General features: G+C 40.4%; 1 protein-coding gene across 1 annotated transcript; it reads left to right on the top strand.

The window, feature by feature from the left end:
* Positions 1-9,268: 9,268 nt before the first annotated feature.
* On the top strand, positions 9,269-20,940 carry LOC117525868 (procollagen C-endopeptidase enhancer 1-like). The gene is made up of 5 exons (XM_034187802.1): positions 9,269-9,424; positions 15,607-15,737; positions 16,974-17,067; positions 19,247-19,387; positions 20,891-20,940. The coding sequence occupies exons 1-5, from the start codon at positions 9,277-9,279 to the stop codon at positions 20,938-20,940; spliced, it is 564 nt and encodes a 187-aa protein (XP_034043693.1). The 5' UTR covers positions 9,269-9,276.
* Positions 20,941-21,271: the final 331 nt, after the last annotated feature.

The raw sequence follows: 21,271 nt of genomic DNA, 5'->3' as shown, positions 1-21,271 counted from the left end.
CTAGAAGTATTCACAAAAGCAAGCAAATGTCAACATGTATTGCAGTGTCAAATTCCAGTGCTTGTAGAATCACATTTCTTAAGAATAGAGATCTGTACCGAATTGGCACCTAAGTATTATGATACCTATTGTATCATTGCCATAACTCACACACATGCAAGAAATTGTGACACTCTCAGTATATGTATATATGTTTTTCATACTGTTATGTAGCACATTAGAAAGACAGGGGACACAGAAGTATAGACATTTTTTTCATTGTTATACACATAAGCAATGGTAGTAATAGTAGTAGTACAACCCCAATTTCAATGAAGTTGGGACGTTGTGTAAAATGTAAATAAAAACAGAATACAATGATTTGCAAATCCTCTTCAACCTATATTTAATTGAATACACCACAAAGACAAGATATTTAATGTTCAAACTGATAAACTTCATTGTTTTTGTGCAAATATTTGCTCATTTTGAAATGGATGCCTGCAACATGTTTCAAAAAAGCTGGGTCAGTGGTATGTTTACCACTGTGTTATATCACCTTTCCTTCTAATAACACTCAATAAGCGTTTGGGAACTGAGGACACTAACTGTTGAAGCTTTGTTGGTGGAATTCTTTCACATTCTTGCTTGATGTATGACTTCAGTTGTTCAACAGTCCGGGGTCTCTGTTGTCGTATGTTGCGCTTCATAATGCGCCACACATTTTCAATGGGTGACAGGTCTGGACTGCAAGCAGGCCAGTCTAGTACCTGCACTCTTTTATTATGAAGCCACGCTGTTGTAACACATGCAGAACACGTTTAGCATTGATGGTGCCATCACAGATGTGTAAGTTGCCCATGCCATGGGCACTAACACACCCCCATACCATCACAGATGCTGGCTTTTGAACTTTGCGCTGGTAACAGTAACAATCTGGATGATCTTTTTCCTCTTTTGTCTAGAGGGCATGACGTCAATGATTTCCAAAAACAATTTGAAACATGGACTCATCAGACCACAGCACACTTTTCCACTATGCATCTGTCCATTTCAAATGAGTTTGGGCCCAGAGAAGGCGGCGGTGTTTCTGGATGTTGTTGATGTATGGCTTTCGCTTTGCATGGTAGAGTTTTACTTGCACTTGTAGATGTAGTGACGAACTGTGTTAACAGAAAATGGTTTTTCTGAAGTGTTCCTGAGCCCAAGCGGTAAGATCCTTTACACAATGATGTTGGTTTTTAATGCAGTGCCGCCTGAGGGATCGACGGTCACAGGCATTCAATGTTTTCGGCCTTGCTGCTTATGTGTACAGAGTTCTCCAGATTCTCTGAATCTTCTGATTATATTATGGACTGTAGATGATGGAATCCCTAAATTCCTTGCAATTGAACGTTGAGAAACATTGTTCTTAAACTGTTGGACTATTTTTTCATGCAGTTGTTCACAAAGTGGTGATCCTCGCCCCATCTTTGCTTGTGAATGGCTGAGCCTTTTGGGGATGCTCCTTTTATACCCAATCGTAATACTCACCTGGTTCCAGTTAGGTGTTCTTTGAGCATTCATCAACTTACCCAGTCTTTTGATGCCCCGTTCCAACTTTTTTGAAACGTGTTGCAGGCACCCATTTCAAAATGAGCAAATATTTGCACAAAAACAATAAAGTTTATCAGTTTGAACATTAAATATCTTGTCTTTGTGGTGTATTCAGTTGAATATAGGTTGAATAGGATTTTCAAATCATTGTATTCTGTTTTTATTTACAATTTACACAATGTCCCAACTTCATTGGAATTGGGGTTGTAGTAGTAGTAGTAGTAGTAATGATTAATAATAAAAAAGTAAATAACACCGGGGTAATAGGGGGTTATTATAAGACAGCATCAGTGACAATTTCTAAATTTCAAGCATTCACCACTCGATTTGTGCAACTTTCCAGTGGCAGTGATAGTTTACTGATTATGGTGTTAATGTAGTGTGTGATTGACAGTCAGTGGACATATTTGACAATTTGGAGTTTGTTCAATCAAAGTAATGTATTTTTGTTAACAAACAAGGCCCCAAGAATGCAACACATCACTCCCAAAAATTACATGTGACTTCACCCAAAAACAACAGCCACTTATAATAAATAGAACTGGCAACTCTGCCAAATGTAGATATGCACATACACACTTGACCAATGGTGATTTTTCTCACAGATTCAGCAGTTTGCTATAATAGTGTGCAACCTGCATTTCTGCATAAATTGCTGCCATCTTGTTCTTTTCCATATTTTTCCTGAGAATTCTAAATACATGTACATTGAGCAGTGTGGGAAAAATACAAATATTACATTTTTAAAAAGAATAACGAACAGGTTATCAGCAACATAAAAAAACCCATAAAGCCTGAAATAGTCTTGGTAGGAAGTCACACTCGCTGCAAAATAACAAAATATCATTTTATTTCTGTAGCACTGTAGAATAATAATCACCACTGCTGCAGGGTGTATATGGCACTTGCTTGTGGAGTACGGAGGTGAGCGTGCTGTCAGGCTGAATGTGTACATGTCTCTGTCATTAAAACATCAAGCCATGTGAGAAATGATCACACAGCATTTGGAACAGATGGTTATAAATCCTTCAAATTTGTCTCTAAAATGCATTATTTGCTCCACAGGCCACTTTAGATTTGTAAATTTGACTGAGTAGTTTTATGGGCTTTTTTTTTTTTTTTTTTTTTGACATCTTATTTGAATGTAGCTACAGATGTCTTGTTTTATAATATGTCTAACGTGTAAACATTGTGGGTAACCACAGTGTTGCATTCTTGGGGGGAATTCAGGACTGGCGTTTGTTATCTCTAATTGAAGACCTACAGATAAGTTGCTGTCCTGCTTCTGGGATTTCAGATCTGCAGCTTGTAGTGACCCAATTAGATTTAAAAACATATGAGCTTCAGTGTGCATGCAAACCAATACTGGAATCAAACCACAGACACTCTGTGGCATATTAGCTCTAGTTTGAGCAGATGACTTGTCTATTTGCAGATCATGTTTTGAGATTTCACAAATCTCAAATTTATCACAATAATTTTCCTTAATTATCTCTCTTGGTTCTTTTTTCCTTCAACATCTCCCTCCTGGCTCCTGTTCTTTTCCAGAGCTTTCATTTCTCTCTGACCCAACGTCCACTCTCGTTCCTCGATGATGATGTTACAGGATAATGAAGCATCTCAATCCACTAACAGTGAGGTGATTAAAGTCCAGCTGTGTGGAATGATGTGCCGCCGCTTCCCTCTTCTTATTTATCCTCACATTGTATTAGCTGCAAGTCAGACTCCTGGTGGCCGCTGAATTCCCGGTGGAATATGTGGCCTACATTTGTTTGTGCTGCAGCGTTAGTTCGTGAGTGCGCGTTCTTTTATCAAACAATTCCACTTTTCTGCAGCATCCCCTTTTGTCTGCATGAACGTTCGCCGTTTTGTCGCAGCGGACCATCCTTTCTTTCTGTCTGCCAGTTTGTCAGCAGCGTTTCACAGCGCGTCATTGTTTGTTCAACGTGTGACACATTGACGTGTGGCCTTGCACCCTTTGTCATAATGTATATTTGTGCAAAAACTGCCACGTGTTCACACGTGTGCACAAAGGTCACCTTCCTTGTCTAATAAGAGACTGCTTTATGATGGCTGACAGATGCGCCCATAAATCATCGAGTGTGAAGATCCAACGCAAATGGATAAAAATGATATAGAGAAGGGGCAGAGCACAAAAACACCACACATCAATAGATTTGTTAGGATTATGTTAAACAGCAGCTTCGGCCGTTCTCTAGAGACAGAAAGAGTAATGCGTCTGTGTTCAGTTCTCCTGTGGAGAGATAAGCAGCTTTCTGAGACAAAAAACAAAATGGAAGGAATTGTCCTTAAGAGGAAAACAATGTTTTAAAGGCAAACGCAGACAGATTGTTGCTTCAGATTGTAATATATCCAGACGGAGACCACGAGACAAGTCTGATGAAAACACATTACATGAAAATTCTCCTTTTGAAAATCGTGTCCTCTGACATCAGCTGTCTGTATTGTACAGCGGATGTTCCATTTTGCTCCAAACACCCTTTCAATAGATTGGTTAGTCCAGATGACATGATCTCTTGGCTGGAATATTGAGTTCATCTGATGTCATACTGCTCCCGTTGCTACGTTTTAAATCCTATCAAGACCTCTCTGACTTACTGTGCATCTGGAAAGTATTCACAGTACTTCACTTTCTCCACATTTTGTTATGTTACAGCCTTATTCCAAAATGGAGTCTGTTTTTCCCCTAAAAATTCTACTCACAACACCCCATAATGACAACATGAAAAAAGTTTTTTTTTAAATATTTGCAAATTTATTAAAAATAAAAAAATAAGGAAACACATGTATATAAGTATTCACACTCTTTGCTCAATACTTTGTTGATGCACCTTTGGCAGCAATTACAGCCTGAAGTCTTCTTGAATATGATGCTACAATCTTGGTGCACCTATCTTTGGGCAGTTTTTCCAATTCTTCTTTATGGCAGCTCTCAAGCTCCATCAGGTTGGATGGGGAGTGTCAGTGCACAAGCATTTTCAGATCTCTCCAGAGATGTTCAATCAGATTCAGGTCTGAGCTCTGGCTGGACCACTCGAGGACATTCACAGAGTTGTCCTGAAGCCATTCCTTTGATATCTTGGCTGTGTGCTTAAGGTCATTGTCCTGCTGAAAGATCAACCGTCACCCCAGTCTGAGGTCAAGAGCGCTCTGGAGCAGGTTTTCATCCAGGATGTCTCTGTATATTGCTACATTCATCTTTCCCTCAATCCTGACTAGTCTCCCAGTTCCTGCTGATGAAAAACATCCCCACAGCATGATGCTGCCACCACCATGGTTCACTGTAGGGATGGTCCCTGGTTTCCTCCAAACTGGACACCTGGCATTCACACCAAAGAGTTCAATCTTTGTCTCATTAGACCAGAGAATTTTGTTTCTCACGGTCTGAGAGTCTTTCGGGTGCCTTTTGGCAAACTCCAGGTGGACTGCCATGTGCCTTGTACTAAGGAGTGGCTTCTGTCTGGCCACTCTACCATACAGGCCTGATTGGTGGTTTGCTGCAGAAATGGTTGTCCATCTGGAAGGTTTTCCTCTCTCCACAGAGGAATGCTGGAGCTCTGACTAAGGCCCTTCTCCCCTGATCGCTCACTTTAGATGGGCGACCAACTCTAGGAAGAATGGTGGATCCAAACATCTTCCATATATGGATGATGGAGGCCACTGTGCTCATTGGGACCTTCAAAGCAACAGAAATGTTTCTGTACCCTTCCTCAGATTTGTGCTTTGAGACAATCCTGTCTTGGAGTTCTACAGACAATTCCTTTGAAGACCAAGAGCATGAAGCTTGGTTTGTGCTCTGACATGCACTGTCAACTGTGGGACCTTATATGTAGACAGGTGTGTGCCTTTCCAAATCATGTCCAATCAGCTGAATTTACCCCAGGTGGACTCTAAGTTCTAGAAACATCTCAAGCAGAAACACAATTTCTTAGTTTGAATACATGTGATTTCTTTGTTTTTTATTTTTAATAAATTTTCAAAAATCTCCTAAAAAACCTTTTACATTGGTATTATGGGGTATTGTGTGTAGAACTTTGAGGGAAGAAAATTATTTAATCCATTTTGGAATAAGGCTGTAACATAACAAAATGTGGAAAACGTGAAGCGCTGTGAATACTTTCCAGATGCACTATATATTTTATGTATTTCATCATTTTTGGTGATACAATTTCAACTTAGTTCACGCTTGGAGTGGTTGTAGTCTCCACACTATGCATAATGGGATTTAAGATGAGAGTAGTGAAATTCTCATGGATAAATCCACTCTAATCTTGTTGCCATTTCCCAAAATAACAATGCATAAAAAATATATTTCAAAAAATTTATTAAATTAAGCGTAATGAAGTATATACACAGTATAATCTTCTAAATCTTCAGCTAAGTATTTTAGGCTATTTCTTCAGTTGTATTTATAAAATATGAGTTGATAAGTAAAATATACTTTATTATTATAATCTATTGAAACATTCGTCTTTCCTTGGAGCAAGTATTAGGAGAATATTGAGAAACATGTTCCGAAGTCCTCCTAAATTATGTATTTAATCCAGTTGCAGTTCATAACAGGTAACTGCTGTCATTGTGTTGAGGCACTGATTCCTTATTTTATTAAAGTAACAGTCTTTACATCATCTGTTGTAATATGTATATGTCACAGACATGAACGAGCGAAGCTCTTCAGCATCTCACCATGTGATTTAGGTCCTTCAGACTTTTTTTCAGTAAATGTTTCTGGAGAGCATTAGCATGACTAAAAAAATGAACTAAGTGGTAGAAAGGAGAGTTTTCTTTCAACAAAACATTAAATCTAGGCTTGCATCTCAGATGTAGGGGAAACTGGGGCACAGTGAATCACGGGGCACAGTGAATCAGTAGCTATATCTGCAAAACTACATATATATTTGCAGCATTTATGCCATATTTTTATGCATAAAGACATCCCCCTTATAAATTAGTGTTTTGTTTTTGGATACATTATTGGTAAAACTAAGTGGCAAGTTAAGTCAGTTTTTTCCTATCAAAAGTAAATTTGTGGATGTCAGTGTCTTTGTATTTATTTCTCACAACAGAGGAAAGGTAGCCCAAAAAAATTATTAGTTAGAAGACTTCCCCGTCCAACTGATAAGCATGTGTTGTCTTCTCCAGACTATCACCTATTTGATAACATGACTCGTGTGTCACATTCCCTCAGGCACAGTGAATCAGGGCTCAGTGAATCAGTCTAGAAAGTGATTTACTAAGCCCCAGTATCAAGTGGATGACAAATATTACTTGTTGAAGCTTATACATTTATTTTTCCATGAATTATTTCTATAATTTGTGTATATAAACAACAGTTTTCACATTTGAACAAAAATTGTGGCAGTTGTATTTATAATAGTTTCTAAAGGACTTATATCACTATATAAGACACACATATTACATAGCTGGTTTGCTGGATTATAGTTTGTATATGCATCAGCATATATTTAATAATTTTGAAGAAATCTTTATAATCGTGTGTTTTTTCATTATATTCTAAGTTGATTCACTGTGCCCTGTGAATTAGTGTGTGGGGCACAGTGAATCAAAAATTTTCAAATCGATTTTAAACACCTGTAAATTACACTTGGAGCAAAATAAATAACACAGCCTTATAAACAATAACTTGCTCTATTAAATCCAAAATAGAATGACCTAAACCTATGCATACTGTGTTTATGCTGCCACAAGACAACATTTCTGATCCACTGTGCTCCAGTTTCCCCTACCTTCTGGCAAATTGTAGCTGAACTTTCAGGTCTTCTTTTTAATAAAACTCTCCTCTGTGCCACTTCATCATGAAGCTGTATAACTTGGGATACAAAATGCAAACCATGCACTATGCATTTCTCCAATCACAGCCACAGAAGCCTGTAACTTCTTCTGGGTTGTCTGGGTGTCTTGGTGTCTTTCCTCACTCTTCTCCTTCTTGCACAGTCACTCAGTTTTTGAGAACTGTCTACTCCACACAGATTTACCATAGAGTGCCACACTGTTTGTATTTCTTCCTAACTGATGTAAATAAAGTTCAAGCATATACATTGACTTGGAAATGTTGATGTATCCATCCCCTGACTTGTCTGAAGAAAACTAGCAATTAAACTGATTATTTACAGGTATTATACCAAAGGGGCTGATTACTTATGCAACCCATCATCTTGGCTTTTAGAATTTTATTTCATTCATTTAAAAGAAAAAAAAAACAGAAAAGCAGAAATAAAGCATCTCAATTACCAGAATGAAAAGGAGCAGAGAGAAGAACAAGTGTTATATTTTCTGCCCCTTTTTACAATACAATCTTTCAATATCCAGCGTCAGTATTCGACATTATTTAACAGATTGTATTTCTTTAATTTGTCACATACCACTGACGTATTTCATAATTATGACCATTATTTAATAGATTACATCTCTGACAGGTTACATTTTTAAACTGAAAACATTTTTAACATTATTAACAAATTACCTTTTTGACTTCCTTACAGCCCACTGACTTATTTCATAGTTTCATACTTACTTAATACATCTAGTTTAATACGTTTTTTAAATAATTTAAGCGACCTTAATTCTTTAATTTCTTTGTTGAGATTGTTCCATAATTTTACACCATTTACTGCAATACTCCATTCCTTTACTTTGGTTCTAAATCTTGGTTTTCTAAAGACTTCTATTCCTTTCAATTTATAACTACTTACTCTTTTCTCAAACATATTTTGAATGTTTGTTGGTAAAGCATTTTTATTAGCTTGGTACATTGTTTGTAATATTTTCAAATCGACCAAATCACGAAATTTAAGTACCCTATACTTAATGAACAATGGATTAGATGGATCTCTAAAACCCCTGTTGCTAATCACCCTTAAAGCCCTTTTCTGCAGAATAAACAAAGGTTGTATATAAGTTATATATGTTGATCCCCAAATTTCTACACAATAAGTTAAATATGGGACAATCAATTAATTGTACAATGTTAATAATCCATAACTATTTAATTAATATTTTACTTTATGCAAAACAGCAATGGCTTTCGCTATTTTTCCTTTTATGTAATTTATGTGTGACTTCCATGTAAGATCTATGTAAGATTTTAATTCATTTATATCAAGTTATAGAGATTTACTTTCAGTTTGAGTCTAAGGAAGATAATTTTAGAAATTTTTATATTGAGAAGCCTGGTTTACTTTTTGTATTTGAAATGCCATATATATATATATATATATATATATATATATATATATATATATATATATATATATATATATATATATATATATATATATATATGAATCACTTCCACTTAGTTCATGCCTGTGGCGGACATAGACTTCACAGTACGCACAAAGGGGTTTACACTGGTTGTACAGCAGAGTTATAGAAAGGTTGTTACTTGCATGTACTGTCAGGCACACCCCAGCACCATCAAACCACCCCAAGGACTTAGACCTTCAACAGGTTTAGCTATACAGAATAAATGGTGATTCATACTCTATAAGCTGATCCAAGTTAGACTCTTTGATTGAGACATGGGAGTTATCAGGTCCAATTAACTGGTACTTGTAGTTCAAGTTTATGACTTTAGGGAGGACAAAGTTCATCTGTGCTGCCAAAGTTCAGGCAGAGCTGCTCTCCTTCTTGAAATCATTTGGTTATTTGTTGGTGAGAATGGACGCAGAGAAGAACCACCATCGCTCCAAGAAACTGAGCACTTTGGAGAAGGGCCTGATATTTCTCTTCGTGGCTGTTACCGCAATCTGCATTGCTCTTATGGTCATCTACTTCACTGACAAATCTGACTCGTCTACCGAAGAAGGTGAGTGTGTCTGCTTCAAGAGAAAAATGATATAATAATTATAATAATGAAAGGTTTATATAGTAAACTGTCACATTACATTAATGTGTTGAAAATTAATGGTGTAGTTTACATTCATGCTGAAACAATTAAAACAAATATTTTACAGGTTCACATTTTTATCATTAAAATTTCAGTTGTACAATTGAAATATTGTATATATGAACAACTCAGCATTTTGTGTGATCTGGCTTTTTCTGTTTAGTTGACAAACACTAACTGTAGCGCAAAGCTTCTAAAATATTAAGGGAGAAATTCACAAAAAATATTAGTAGTAGTATTAATATTATTATATTGGCTTTTGTGTGTGATTTGTGATTTATAATTGGAATTAAATGAATAAATAAATCACTAAATAAATGTTTAAAATAAACACAAATTAGGCTCTTGTCCGCATTTTGGTTTTTATAGGCAAGAAAATTGCTGGCCCTCATTTAAAAACGTCTTTTTTGTCAATGGGAATGGAAGAAAATGCATAAGTTCTAGTAATCCTATATTAAATTCATTTGTTAATCTGCCATGTCCTCCTAATTTATTTTTGTAGAATCTGAATGTCATATATTCTTTAAGGTAATAATTTTACTCAGTTTTTTTTAAAGAATTGAATCTAGAGATAACAGTTTGTGTAAAACATTGTTGAAGCAGTGGGACTCAGTTAATAAGTGCATACTTTCACCAAAGGAAAAATCTACATCATCCACATCTACACAAAATGTTTATGCAATTACCTTGACTAAGTATGTTTAGTTTTTTACCTATTTGTCTATTTGTTCCTAAGTTTACACAAAAAAGTTTATGGAACTTGATGGGGGTTGGGCTCAGACCAACGTAAAAACACATCATCTGGAGGTCATCTGTCCTGCAGGTTTTCCGACTACCCCGAGTCCACCAACTACTAATTAGCTAAGTAAGGGGTGCTCAGCCAATCAAGAACTAGGAAACCTGACTAATAAACTGTGATTGGGGCTAATCATCTGTCTGTCTGATTGTCTATTAAATTTTATCTAGGCATCACGGTGGCTTAGTGGTTAGCACTGTTGCCTCACAGCAAGAAGGTCATGGGTTCCATTCCCACCTGTGGCCTTTCTGTGTGGAGTTTGCATGTTCTCCCTGTGTTTGAGTGGGTTTCCTCCAGGTGCTCTGCTTTCCTCCCACATGCAGGTTAGATGAACTGGAAACTTTACAATTGTCCACGTCTCCCTTGCAAAAGAGATCTCGATCTCAGCGGGACTAACCTGGTTAAATAAAGTTTAAATTGAATTAAAAATCTATGTCTCATACAAATCAGTAAATGCGCCTCCCTGCAGTAAGTGTGAAAAACAAATTTTAAAGGTTGATCTCAATTACCTTGACCACAGCGGTTGACATTTGCCAGCTTTAACCTTGTCTGGGCAATTCTAGAACTGACCCCAGTATGTGTGTCAGGTTTGGTTCAAATGTGAGTGAAAAGCTTAAATTTTGTTCTTATCCCCAAGATCTTGATCCTAATCACTGAGCTTTGGATCGAGGATCAAGGATTCTTCATTCTCATTCTATCCAGTTGGTAAATTAGATCTCACCTGGGCAAATCTCGAAACTACCCTCGTATATCTATGCTACATCTGATGCAAATCAGAGTGAAAAACTAAAAAATATGATCTTTGACCCCAAAAACTTAAACCCAAGTCATCGACCTTTGGCAAATTTAACCTCACATGGGCAATTCCAGAACCCACTAACATATGTGTGCCAAGTGTGATGGACTTCAGCGATTAAAAAAAGCAAAAACAAAACTTCCATTGTGATGTCTGAGCCCAACTATCGTGACTTTTGTTGAAACAAACCCCTAAATTTTGGGGTCAATTCTGGGGTCATCCTACATGCACACAACAGGTTTGGTGGAAATTGGACAAAGCACCTCGTGGAACAAACAAACAAACAAATGTTTCTCAAATTATTTTAAGATTCACAGGAATATTAAACCTCCCATTCCAACCCTTTGTGGGAACTACATTCAGATGCATGCAGAAAAGAAAAGGTGCAACGAAAAAAAGCAGACGTGAGCGCTCTTGTGTTTGGATAGAAGGTGCAAGTGTAATTTCGCAATAATAACGGATGTGTTATCAGTCTTTCTGAGACAGACAGTCATACGTGTGACACAGTGGGAGTGTTTAATATCATACACAAAGTAATTCCTCCTCTTCCTCTCCTCCATCTCGTTCCAATTTGCTTTTTCATTTGGGCAGGCCATCATTGATCCTGACCATATGCTGTGAAAAATGGTTGGTGCAGCCGGTGCGCTGTGAGAGCAGACACATTTCCTCCGCCGTGCTTTGTCTTTGTTTGGGTTTTGGACATTCAGAGTGAAGCTGGGCAGTGAATATCAGCTCAAACAGTTTGCTTTGTCATTACAAGTCATTGACACGCTGCAGTGACGCGTGAGCCCGAGAACAGTTGCCTTGTCTGTCGTTGTACACGTTCACCACGACATGGCGCGTGCAAAAAATACAAAATGTGTTGAACGCATCATCATCGCAAAAAAATTACAATTTGATTTACACAGGCGGAACGATGGTGTCCATGTTCTGCCCGAAAGACAACAATTACTGTTGTTTATTACAGCGGGACGCTGAACTAGAGGATGCTACATCAAAGGAAAGCATGAGCATCAGCAAAAGTGTGCATGCTGCTTACTTCTGGAGGTGATCACTTCCTCTGTAATCCATGTTGGTTCCAGTGGTTTCCCATTGATATTTAAGTTTTGTTTTACACCCATATAAAGAAGTGCATACAGGGGTACTGTTTTTGGTTCTTTGTGTCTTTCCATTTGTGTGTGTGTGTGTGTGTGTGTGTGTGTGTGTGTGTGTGTGTGTGTGTGTGTGTGTGTGTGTGTGTGTGTGTGTGTGTGTGTGTGTGTGTGTGTGTGTGTGTGTGTGTGTGTGTGTGTGTGTGTATGAATAAAATATCTCAAAGAATTTTGAACCAAATTGGATCAAAAGTGATGAATGTTTTTCATGATTTTCAGCTGAGGCCAGAGTTCTTTGATTTTGAGAAAAATCTACAAAAAGTCAAGGTCACAGCTTAAACTTTTTTTCCCCAATGCCTGTCCAACAAGAGTATGTAGAATGGCCCCATCAGTGGCGGCGCCAGGAAATTTTTGTTGGGTGGGCTGAGGGGGGCTGGGGTAAAGGTTGGAGGGGCTCCACAAAATGTCGTCGAAATGAACAATATATAGTAAATTGCTTTATAAATACCAAGGTATATGTTTTAGTCACCCGTGCTCCTCAAAATGTGGTATCAATGCACACACACATCACTTAGAATGATTGCAAGTTCAGTAAACTTGGACATACACTCAACAAAAATATAAATGCAACACTTTTGGTTTTGCTCCCATTTTGTATGAGATGAACTCAAAGATCTAAAACTTTTTCCACATACACAATATCACCATTTCCCTCAAATATTGTTCACAAACCAGTCTAAATCTGTGATAGTGAGCACTTCTCCTTTGCTGAGATAATCCATCCCACCTCACAGGTGTGCCATATCAAGATGCTGATTAGACACCATGATTAGTGCACAGGTGTGCCTTAGACTGCCCACAATAAAAGGCCACTCTGAAAGGTGCAGTTTTATCACACAGCACAATGCCACAGATGTAGCAAGATTTGAGGGAGCGTGCAATTGGCATGCTGACAGCAGGAATGTCAACCAGAGCTGTTGCTCGTGTATTGAATGTTCATTTCTCTACCATAAGCCATCTCCAAAGGCGAGAATTTGGCTGTACATCCAACCAGCCTCACAACCGCAGACCACGTGTAACCACGCCAGCCCAGGACCTCCACATCCAGCATGTTCACCTCCAAGATCGTCTGAGACCAGCCACTCAGACAGCTGCTGAAACAATCGGTTTGCATAACCAAAGAATTTCTGCACAAACTGTCAGAAACCATCTCAGGGAAGCTCCTCTGCATGCTCGTCATCCTCATTGGGGTCTCGACCTGACTCCAGTTTGTCGTCGTAACCGACTTGAGTGGGCAAATGCTCACATTTGCTGGCGTTTGACATGCTGGAGAGGTGTTCTCTTCACGGATGAATCCCGGTTCACACTGTCCAGGGCAGATGGCAGACAGCGTGTGTGGTGTCGTGTGGGTGAGCAGTTTTCTGATGTCAATGTTGTGGATCGACTGGCCCATGGTGGCGGTGGGGTTATGGTATGGGCAGGCGTCTGTTATGGACGAAGAACACAGGTGCATTTTATTGATGGCATTTTGAATGCACAGAGATACCGTGATGAGATCCTGAGGTCCATTGTTGTGCCATACATCCAAGAACATCACCTCATGTTGCAGCAGGATAATGCACGGCCCCATGTTGCAAGGATCTGTACACAATTTTTGGAAGCTGAAAATGTCCCAGTTCTTGCATGGCTGGCATACTCACCGGACATGTCACCCATTGAGCATGTTTGGGATGCTCTGGACCGGCGTATACGACAGCGTGTACCAGTTCCTGCCAATATCCAGCAACTTTGCACAGCCATTGAAGAGGAGTGGACCAACATTCCACAGGCCACAACTGACAACCTGATCAACTCTATGCGAAGGAGATGTGTTGCACTGCATGAGGCAAATGGTGGTCACACCAGATACTGACTGGTATCCCCCCCCCAATAAAACAAAACTGCACCTTTCAGAGTGGCCTTTTATTGTGGACAGTCTAAGGCACACCTGTGCACTAATCATGGTGTCTAATCAGCATCTTGATATGGTACACCTGTGAGGTGGGATGGATTATCTCAGCATAGGAGAAGTGCTCACTATCACAGATTTAGACTGGTTTGTGAACAATGTTTGAGGGAAATGGTGATATTGTGTATGTGGAAAAAGTTTTAGATCTTTGAGTTCATCTCATACAAAATGGGAGCAAAACCAAAAGTGTTGTGTTTATATTTTTGTTGAGTGTAGGTATAAATAAAGATAAGTGAAGTTTTAAGAGTGGCCGTAATATGGAGTTAAATTTGTCTCATTAATACTTGCAAATGCACAGAGGGTGATTTACAAATATCCTTTGATTTGTACACGTGCTTTGAGATCCACAAACACAAATTTCTGATTTGTAACTTGTGTGTGGGTTTTTACAAATAAATGTTTATTTGCAAAACAACATTTTGTTTGTGAAGGGTGATTCAGCATTGGTGGATCACCGAACACACACATTCATCACTTTGCTCAGTTACGCAATAATGAGACATTCTCAGTGCAAAACTGCAGTTGAGATCCACAAATATGTCAGTCGCTATTCACATTATTGGCAGAATTATTGGGGGGGCTGAGGGGGGGCTTGGCTCATTATTAGGTGGGCTTAAGACCCCCCAAGCCCCCCTTGGCGCCGCCACTGGGCCCCATTAAGCAGTGAGATTCATGGTGATTATAAAACATGAATATGAAATCATATATCATCTTTCTGTTAGTCAGATGACCTCTGACCTTGGGTAACTTTAAATATATCTAATTTAATTTAGAAAATCTATTCTGAGTAATGGACACACCAGTGGTTACTGCAGAGGAATCAGGATTAAACACTAATACAAAATCGTATATTGGCTTTCAGTTGGTTACATAACCTTTGACCTCAGGTGACCTTGAAAGGCCAAACGCAAATGTTGTAGCTGACATTCCACCAATACGTAAGTGATACTCATCACTAGAGTCTCACCATTCTTGACACAGTCATTCCAGCACTACACAACGATTGTCCGTAGATACTCGTCTTAGGTCACAACCATACGGTAAGACGGGATGCACCAGGTCTGTAAAGACTCATGTGTTAGTAAAGGATGAATTGGTTAATTTTTGGGCAGAACTGATCAACTGTCAAGGCCACACAAAGTTCATATTATTTAATAACTAAATCACAAAGAATGAATCAGCATGAAGGTGTAGTTGTTGCACTGAGTATGTGTTCTAGTTTTGACTTGGATGTGGAAAAACAAGCGGATAATCATTTTATGGTAAAGGCTAATTTTCCCTCTTTCTTGCAGTATTATGGTTTGTGTATTTGCCAGTTTGCTGTTGTTCATGTCTTATCTCTCTGCAGCAATGTCGTAATCTGGTTAACAAGTGTTGTCTTCCCCTCTGTCTTGGCACACACACTCTCAGGAGTGGACTCAGGGTGTGGCGGTCCTCAGGAGCTGTCGGGAGAGTCGGGCACCTTCACCAGCTGGAATTACCCCAGTAGCTATGACAACGGCAAGAGCTGCGCCTGGCACATCACTGTGAACCCCGGCAAGGTGATGGGAATCAGCACGAATCCTCTTCCACACTTCAAGCAGTAAAATAGTGTTCTGATTTCTCTAAATTGACTCAAAATAAATGCAGTTTGAGAAATCAAGACTCTTTTGGAAAAAAAACAGTAAAAAACAATGAAAGGATCTGCCATCAAAGAAGTTACAAAAATCTCAACGTATGCTCAAAACTGAAATGAAATAATGCGAGCAACCTGCTTTGTAATCATTAGCATGTAGTAAGTAGAGCAATGTCGTTCAGAACAAGTTGGCAGAAGTTTAAAAAAAATGTATATAATGCTTATTCCAATCAAGGGTCACCGGGGGAGCAAGAACGCACAGCCATTTTCAGATCTCTCCAGAGATGTTGAATCGGATTCAGGTCTGGGTTGTGTGCTTAGGGTCATTGTCCTGCTGGAAGGTGGCACCTGAGCTCCATTTTGAGCTTCATTGCAAAAGCTGTGAATATTTAGGTACATGGGGTTTCTTAGTTTTTTTTTTTTTATTATTATTATTATTTATTTTTTATTTTTAATAAATTAAAAAAAACTTTTCACGTTGTTGTTATGGGGTGTTGTGAGTAGAATTTTGAGGGAAAAAATTAATTTCATCCATTTTGGAATAAGGTTGTTACAGGAAGTGTGGAAAGAGTGAAGCACTGTGAATACTTTCCAGATCCACTGTAATTAAGTCTTACACTTATGTTCATAAAAGGTCTTTTAAAGGGTTTGTGAACGCTGTGTAATTATCAGCAGAGTTTGGCCAGTTATGCGGAAACTGTCTTATGTCAGGCCAAAGAGACCAGGACTGAATGCAGTGGCAGTGTCACACACAGATGGCTGCCTGGTCTCCGTCATTCTGCTCACACCCACAGGAGAAAAGAAAATCCTTCATTTTTTCTTCTCTGGCAGCATGGCCGCCTGCCTGCCTGCCTGCCTGCCTGCCTGCCTGCCTGCCTGCCTGCCTGCCTGCCTGCCTGCCTGCCTGCCTGCCTGCCTGCCTGCTGCAGCCACTGCTTGTATCATCCTTCCTTTTGCACAAAGACAGACACACATGGCTCCACAGACCTGCCTGTGCACAGATGAATGCACACAACAGTCTCACACACGTGCACACGCTCACATTTCACACTGAGCCTTCCTAGCCTTGTTTCTCAGCAGCCGACCTCGCTTATCGACTTTTCAATTAAAAAAATTAAACATAAAAATACAGATGAAACACCTCTACTCACTTCTGTTTCAGGTGATCCATCTGTGGTTTGAAGAGTTTGCTTTGGAGGACACCCAACTCTGCACAGCAGACGCTGTCACACTCAGAGACTCGCTGGGAGTCATCGGTGAGTCCAAGAGAGGCCACAATAAATAAAAAAACAAAATCAGCTCTAACTTCCACCAAAGTGGAAAACATACTGCAAAGTAGCCAACGCCCCCCCCCCCCCCCCCCCCCCAAAAAAAATTACCTGCAGGCACATAACATGTTTTGTGGGAACAACATATAATTATGTTCCCACAAGATAAATAATTTAAGGGAACTGTTTTGTTCCCGCAAGTTAAATAATTTAAGGGAACAGTTTTGTTACCACAAGATAAATAATTTAAGATAACAGTTTTGTTCCCACAAGATCAATAATTTAAGGGACAGTTTTGTTCCCGCGATATAAATAATTTAAGGGAACAGTTTTGTTACCACAAGATAAATAATTTAAGATAACAGTTTTGTTCCCACAAGTTAAATAATTTAAGGGAACTGTTTTGTTCCCACAAGATAAATAATTTAAGGGAACAGCTTTGTTCACACAAGTTAAATAATTTAAGGGAACTGTTTTGTTACCACAAGATAAATAATTTAAGGGAACAGCTTTGTTCACACAAGTTAAATCATTTTCTCCCTCAGCCCCAACCAGTCCCAGCAGAAGACTGCCCCTCCCTGAGCCTGGTTCTGCTGGAGGTTTCTTCCTGTTAAAAGGGAGTTTTTCCTTCCCACTGTAGCCAAGTGCTTGCTCACAGGGGGTCGTTTTGACCGTTGGGGTTTTACATCATTATTGTATGGCCTTGCCTTACAATATAAAGCGCCTTGGGGCAACTGTTTGTTGTGATTTGGCGCTATATAAAAAAAAAAAATTGATTGATTGATTTAAGGGAACAGCTTTGTTCACACAAGTTAAATAATTTAAGGGAACAGTTTTGTTCCCACAAGTTAAATAATTTAAGGGAACAGTTTTGTGCACACAAGATAAATAAGAGGACAGTTTTGTTCACACAAGATAAATATTCCTACAATGAATTATTATCTTGTGCAATAAAGACAAAAATTCTGTTATCACAGGATAAGCATCTTATTTGAACAAATTATTATTTTGTGTGCGCAAGACAATTGCCTTGTGGAAACAAGATTGTCTTTTGTGAATAAGCCGATATTTTGTCGATATTTTGTGAGAATCTGATATTATCTTAGGTAGACAAGATAATAATAAATTCCAATCATAAATACTTTGCAAGAAAAATCTTATACTGAATAGTTAATATGAATACCTGCAAAATCATTAAATAATTTGCTCAAACAAGATTATCATATACATGCAGAAGATAAGATTGTTCCAACAGCAAACTACTAACTAGTAGTAATTATTAAGATTGTGTGTGTGTGTGTGTGTGTGTGTGTGTGTGGCAATATATATAGTAGCATATGTTTATACACACATCTATATGTGTGTGTGTGTGTGTGTGTGTGTGTGTGTGTGTGTGTGTGTGTGTGTGTGTGTGTGTGTGTGTGTGTGTGTGTGTGTGTGTGTGTGTGTGTGTGTGTGTGTGTGTGTGTGTGTAAACATATACATATTGCCACACACACACACATATAGATAGATAGATAGATAGATAGATAGATAGATAGATAGATAGATAGATAGATAGATAGATAGATAGATAGATAGATAGATAGATAGATAGATAGATAGATAGATAGATAGATAGATAGATAGATAGATAGATAGATAGATAGATAGATAGATAGATAGATAGATAGATAGATAGATAGATAGATAGATAGATAGATAGATAGATAGATAGCATGCACTGTGTGGATTGGAGAACATTCTCTGCCTCTGTGTTCTCAGGAGCATCACACCTGTTAAAACGGATACAGTTTAAGAGGAAGTAAACACGTCACTCACTCACCTACACACGCAATACACAAACACACAATGCTGTGAACAGCAGATCCCTCAGGGTGCAGCGCTGTCCGTCCGTCCAAGCCCGAAGGGACTGAGCATTGATGTAATGCCCAAATCAGTCCATCCACCCGTAGGCAGACTGAACCACACAGCCGGCTCCACTCAGTTCTGTTTTCTGATGCTGCTCGCCTCTCAACAATCCTGCCGGTGTCTCGGTATCAAAACCTCATATGCAATTTAATGATTTCTTTGTGCTTAAGTAAATAATCAGTCTTTTGAACATTTTTCCACAAGTGCCTTCTTTTGTTTCAGGGAGAGTCTAATGGATTTTGTTGTTTTTTTTTAGGAAAATATTGTGGCTATACCATGCCTAAGCCGGTGGTGTCACTGGAAAACCACATGATGGTCTACTTTGACACAAATGAAAGAAAGACAGACCAAGGATTCAAGGCTCATTATAAAGCTGTGGCTCCGGAAAGCACATCAGGTAAAATGATGAGAGGAGTTCGGAAGAAATGACCTTCACTCTGAGAAAATGCTGAATTTGAGCATCATTGACCTGGAAGGTGACTGTTGCAGGTCGTATGGGTGCTGGGTGAAGTGCCAGGTAGGGTAATGGAAAGAGGGGTGGGTGAGCATTAGAGGAGCGATGTGGGTGAGCGTTAGAGGAGCGATGTGGGTGAGCGTTAGAGGAGCGGGGTGGGTGAGCGTTAGAGGAGCGAGGTGGGTGAGCGTTAGAGGAGCGGGGTGGGTGAGCGTTAGAGGAGCGATGTGGGTGAGCGTTAGAGGAACGGGGTGGGTGAGCGTTAGAGGAGCGATGTGGGTGAGCGTTAGAGGAACGGGGTGGGTGAGCGTTAGAGGAACGATGTGGGTGAGCGTATAGAGGAGCGGGGTGGGTGGGTGTTAGAGGAGCGGGGTGGGTGAGCGTTAGAGGAGCGATGTGGGTGAGCGTTAGAGGAGCGATGTGGGTGGGTGTTAGAGGAGCGGGGGGGGTGAGCGTTAGAGGAGCGATGTGGGTGAGCGTTAGAGGAGCGGGGTGGGTGGGTGTTAGAGGAGCGGGGTGGGTGAGCGTTAGAGGAGCGATGTGGGTGAGCGTTAGAGGAGCGATGTGGGTGAGCGTTAGAGGAGCGATGTGGGTGGGTGTTAGAGGAGCGGGGTGGGTGAGCGTTAGAGGAGCGATGTGGGTGAGCGTTAGAGGAGCGATGTGGGTGAGCGTTAGAGGAACGGGGTGGGTGAGCGTTAGAGGAGCGATGTGGTGAGCGTTAGAGGAACGGGGTGGGTGAGCGTTAGAGGAACGATGTGGGTGAGCGTTAGAGGAGCGGGGTGGGTGGGCGTTAGAGGAGCGGGGTGGGTGAGCGTTTAGAGGAGCGATGGGGTGTGAGCGTTAGAGGAGCGATGTGGGTGAGCGTTAGAGGAACGGGTGGGGTGAGCGTTAGAGGAGCGATGTGGGTGTGAGCGTTAGAGGAACGGGGTGGGTGGGTGTTAGAGGAGCGGGGTGGGTGAGCGTTAGAGGAGCGATGTGGGTGAGCGTTAGAGGAGCGGGGGGGTGGGTGTTAGAGGAGCGGGGTGGGTGAGCGTTAGAGGAGCGATGTGGGTGAGCGTTAGAGGAACGATGTGGGTGAGCATTAGAGGAGTGGGTGGGTGGGCGTTAGAGGAAACGGAGTGGGTGAGCGTTAGAGGAGCGATGTGGGGTGGGTGCTAGAGGAGCGGGGTGGGTGGGTGTTAGAGGAACGGGGTGGGTGAGCGTTAGAGGAACGATGTGGGTGAGCGTTAGAGGAGCGGGGTGGGTGAGCGTTAGAGGAGCGATGTGGTGGGTGCTAGAGGAACGGGGTGGGTGAGCGTTAGAGGAGCGATGTGGGTGGGTGTTAGAGGAGTGGGGTGGGTGAGCGTTAGAGGAGCGGGGTGGGTGAGCGTTAGAGGAGCGGGGTGGGTGATGTTGGTATCCTTGAGGTATTTGTGGAGCTAATGTGCCCTCCATCTCCATTTCTAGAAATAGCAGGAGCCGGCGGCTTTCTGCAAGGTGACCAGGGGATCTGCTGACACCCGGCTTCCCTCAGCAGAACTACCAGAATGGGGCGTTGTACCAGGTAACGCAGCGCACATCATCTTATGGGACAACAGTCACTCACATAAAGCCTTCACACCGCCTAAAGACTGCTGGGTGGATGTTGTGGCCATGAGAGACAACATATCAATGACACTTCATCTAACTGACTGATGGAACCTCTCTGTTGTGCTTGTTGTCAGTTTGTTAGTGTTTGATTATTGATTTGTGTGCATTCATTTTTTTTTCCTCCATCAGTGGGTTCATCACAGTACCTGGTGAAGAGAAAGTCCGACTGACTTTCACCTTCTTTGACCTGGTCCCTGA

The sequence above is a fragment of the Thalassophryne amazonica genome, chromosome 15 (assembly GCF_902500255.1).
Source record: "Thalassophryne amazonica chromosome 15, fThaAma1.1, whole genome shotgun sequence".
In the NCBI taxonomy this organism is placed as follows: Eukaryota; Metazoa; Chordata; class Actinopteri; order Batrachoidiformes; family Batrachoididae; genus Thalassophryne; species Thalassophryne amazonica.
This window is presented reverse-complemented; position numbering and strand designations above follow the sequence as displayed.

What these genes read in the sequence shown, in the direction of transcription:
- LOC117525868 (XM_034187802.1), top strand. Translation starts at nt 9,277, where the DNA reads ATGGACGCAGAGAAGAACCACCATCGCTCCAAGAAACTGAGCACTTTG. An exon ending in TGACTCGTCTACCGAAGAAG is followed by an intron (nt 9,425 to 15,606) that starts GTGAGTGTGTCT and finishes ACACACTCTCAG; the next exon opens with GAGTGGACTCAGGGTGTGGC. An exon ending in TCACTGTGAACCCCGGCAAG is followed by an intron (nt 15,738 to 16,973) that starts GTGATGGGAATC and finishes CTTCTGTTTCAG; the next exon opens with GTGATCCATCTGTGGTTTGA.